The sequence below is a fragment of the Galeopterus variegatus genome, unplaced genomic scaffold (genome assembly GCF_000696425.1).
Source record: "Galeopterus variegatus unplaced genomic scaffold, G_variegatus-3.0.2 Scaffold12356, whole genome shotgun sequence".
Lineage (NCBI taxonomy): Eukaryota > Metazoa > Chordata > Mammalia > Dermoptera > Cynocephalidae > Galeopterus > Galeopterus variegatus.
Genome location: NW_007738467.1, coordinates 8,117 through 12,189, shown reverse-complemented (window position 1 = coordinate 12,189; position 4,073 = coordinate 8,117). Strand labels below are relative to the sequence as shown.

Below are 4,073 nucleotides of genomic sequence, written 5' to 3'. Positions count from 1 at the left end.
TTGTTGAAAATGTGTGGGAAGATAACATAAAACATTAAATGTGCACTGAAACAAGCTAAAGTTTAAAGTCCTGCATCAAAGAAAGGAGAATCCACAGCAAGGTGAGAAAGATTAGTTTCAGGAAAATATTCTATGAAGAAGGTGACAAATGTGTTGGGGCTTGCAATGCATGTGGCAATTATGTGCCTAAGGAAGGCATCAGTTGAGCAAATGCACAGAGTTCAGGGGCTATAGTAACATTTCCAAGACACTATTTGTCAAAAGTATCAGGATTTATCAACTTAGAGATGGAGAATTGAATCACATTTCATGATATCTGGAAAACATCCAGAAATTGAGAGTCATGAAGACTTTTCCTCTGAAATTTAATTATTTGTTGACTTTGATTTATATTTACTAAGTTATGAGAAAAATATCTGCATTTAGAAAAACAGGTGCTTCAATGTAGACATATATGGAGCATAGGGTAACCAAAGAGGATGTTGTGACAACTAAGCAATAAAGAAAAAAAAATAACAGACTAAATATTATAGGGAAAATAAATAATGAAATACGAAGGCCATGAGAAACTACGTAGGCAGAAAACCTGTCTTGAAATTCCAATTCCACTTTCCTTATTAAATGAAACTTGCTTGTTATTATGATTAAATTTCTAATGTATAGAAATATTCAATACATGGATTATAATCCGACAATGGTCATGAAAGGGAGGGTAATAGTAAAGTGTTGTCAGAGAAAAACAACCTAATATATTTGTAATAATTCTGACATAGAGTTACACATATTTGTAGCTAATGAAGTTCAATATATGGCATGAATATGTCACTAGCCTAAAAGATTGTATTAGAATAAACAAATTTCTAATTACTGGCATCTCAAGATGCTATCTTCTGCCTTTGGGACACTGTCCATCTCTCTAAGACTCTCTTCAAGGCTCTTTTCACTTCCTTGTTCCTCAGGCTATAAATTAGAGGGTTCAAAGTAGGATTGATGACTGCATAGAACAAGGAAATCAATTTATCACCCTCAGCTGAATATAGAGATTTGGGCCTCATGTACATAAACATCCCTGTCCCATAATAAATGGTCACCACAGTCAGATGAGAGCTGCAGGTAGAGAAAGCTTTTTTCCTACCCTCAGCTGAGTGCATCGTCCTCACAGCAACCAGTATGTGTAGGTAGGAGAGGAGAATCAGGAGGAAGGGGAGTAAGAGGGTGCCAAATGCTCCTATTGCCATCAAGGTCTCCTGCAGGGATGTGTCACCACAGAGCAAATGAAGAAGAACAGGTACCTCACAGAAAATATGGTCAATTATGTAAGGGCCACAGAAGGGAGCTATGGTGAAGTAGAGTGGAATTACTGAGGCAAAGAAGCTGATGGTCCAGGCTCCCACTGCCAGCTGCACACATGTAGACCAGTTCATGATTACCAGGTACCGCAGAGGGTAACAAATGGCCACGTAGCGGTCCAGAGCCATGATCGCTAAAATAATGCACTCAGAGGCTCCCATGAACAGGGAGATGTAGGTCTGGGCAAGGCAGAGTTCGTAGGAGATGACTTTCTTGAAAGCAAGGAGGTTGAAGAGCATCTTGGGAACCACAGCTGTGGTGTAAAATATGTTGAGAAAGGCCAAGTGGCATAGGAAAAAATACATGGGTGTCTGGAGACAGGAATCAATTATAACCAAAACAATAACTGCTGTGTTTCCAAAGATATTAACCATGTAAACCAGAGAGAAAAGGAAGAAGAGGGGCACCTCGGCCTGGGGGTGATTGGAAAATCCTAGAAGGACCAGCTCAGTGACGGTGCTGAAATTTTTCTGAGACATCTTTGGGGCCAGAATTAAACTACTGATGCGGAGAGAAGAAGAGATATCCTTTGAAGACAAAGAATCATGATGAGGTAATAAAAGCACACTAATTCTTTAACACCATTAAATACTATTAGGGAGAATATATTCAGTAACTTATTGGATGAAGTTAACTCTTTTCTGAAAATCCTTTTTACATTCATACTGACGTTTGAAAACTGCTTTCACATAATATAATGAAAAGTTCCTATTCAAATTCTGAAAGTGACTAAAACTACAAAAACAGAAACATGCATGAGGACACACACACCTGCAAATAAAGAACAAATTATTGTATACTGCTCTTACACAGCCTTAACTAATGTGTGCTGTGCAAGTTTTTAAGAAGAAACTTTGTTTTTGGTTTAGCAACATTTTTGTCTATTTGTACTATGGGAACTTATGATAGAATCCTTCAGAATTTGTTTAGATCATGGTGATAGTAAAATATAAAGTAATCATTTTAGAAGGTTTTTTTTTTTTTATGAAATCAGAGGACTTTAGTGAGCTGGTCTTACTGTCAGGACGAGTAAGTGACAAAGATGGATAGAGAATTCAGATAATCTGATCTGTGTCCTTTTGTGTTTGCCTCTTTTCATGTTTCCCTTCAGAGATAAAAGGCTCATTCAGATTCACATATTTGTCACTTACAGGGATATTCTGTGTTTGCTTTGGAATTTAGAAGTAAAGGAAGGTATGTATTAATTTAGACTCATTTGTGATGCAATCTACCAAAATAGGCCAACATTATAAGCTCTTTAGTACGAGGAATAAGTGAGCACCTTCACTTATTTTAATCTTTACCACTTTACATTTTAATGAACCATGTTTCAGGCAGAAATACAAACTTGGTACTTCAAATAATAGGTTATCTCGTTTCATCCAAATAATGTCTAAGAAATTGATTATTTTCTTTAACTTACCATTGTCCTCGCCTCTAAATGTGAACACTTAGAGCCTGTCGTTGCATAAACACGTGCTCAAACCCACTGTGGGCGCCCCCTTGATTCCTTCAAATCACGTGAGCTTAAGTATGGAAAAGTTACAGCCTGGTACAGAATGAAAGCAGAATAAGGAAAACGATGTCTTGGGAAATCTTCCAATCTAAAATGTAACAACAACAGTACTAATTATATAACAGTAGAGCTCAGAGCTATTTTAAATGTTCTGGGTGTCTGACATTGTTATAAATACCTTATTTAAATTATTTCATTCAATTCACACAACAACCATCTGAGATGGGATCTATTTTTATCCCCATTCTGCAATGAAAAGATATAAAGAGTTTAATCACTTGCCAAGTATAAATACCCAGCTGGTGATAAGGCTAGAATGAAATCAGGGTTCACGGTTCTGCCACATTGTATTTCCCTTTTATCCCCATTCTGCAATGAAAAGATATAAAGAGTTTAATCACTTGCCAAGTATAAATACACAGCTGGTGATAAGGCTAGAATGAAATCAGGGTTCACGGTTCTGATTCACACTTCTGCCACATTGTATTTCCAAATTATCAAAAACTCACACTAATCAGCTTAGCATCGAGGACACAGAAAAATACCTGTATCATCCCTGTTTTCTCTTCTATGTCACCTTCCCTTAATCACAAATGAAGACAGGCAAGTTTTTAGAGAGCAATATCACATATGTTTGGATTCAGCTGTGTGACTAAGGGTTCTTTCCTCAGAAACAATAAAACAATATAAGTGATAAGCAGTCTCAATCTTAAGAAAGAAAGAAAACTCATAAGGACTTCTTCAAATGGAAAGAAATCACCATAAAGAGGTTGCAGTTTTTCTTGAGTGCTAATAAAATACACTTCCCGAAGATGATAACTTTAGTCTTCAAGAGAAGGAATAAAACATCAAGATGTTTCAATAAATCAAATTCACCATATTTCATTAGTCAGAATTGTCTTGATTTCATGGTTTAGTCTCTACAAAAACTGCACTGAAGAAACAGATCTTCCCAGACTGTGGCTGGGGTTGATCCTACCTGGGCTCCGTTTGCTTCTGTCTCAGTTTGAAACCTCTTCGTTATTTCCTCCTCTGAAGCACAGCAGGAGACCGCGATAAGATGATGCTGAAATAAGCATAGCGGTGTGTGTTACACGGAGTTCAAAACAAGTAACAAGTCTCTATATTTCAATACACTAATAAATACAAGGTCCCAGTCCCTGGGGAATCTCGTGAGCTGTACACATATGTTCTGGTTAAAAGAAGA

The 4,073-nt window shown here is 37.0% G+C and overlaps 1 protein-coding gene across 1 annotated transcript; it reads right to left on the bottom strand.

Annotated features, from left to right (window-relative positions):
• Positions 1–875: 875 nt before the first annotated feature.
• Positions 876–1,829, bottom strand: LOC103581102 (olfactory receptor 2A12-like). Its single transcript, XM_008563010.1, has one exon. It carries the CDS (start codon positions 1,827–1,829, stop codon positions 876–878), a length of 954 nt encoding a protein of 317 aa, XP_008561232.1.
• Positions 1,830–4,073: the final 2,244 nt, after the last annotated feature.

Bases quoted from the DNA above. Each gene is read 5' to 3' on its own strand.
- LOC103581102 (XM_008563010.1), bottom strand. From the start codon at position 1,829: ATGTCTCAGAAAAATTTCAGCACCGTCACTGAGCTGGTCCTTCTAGGA.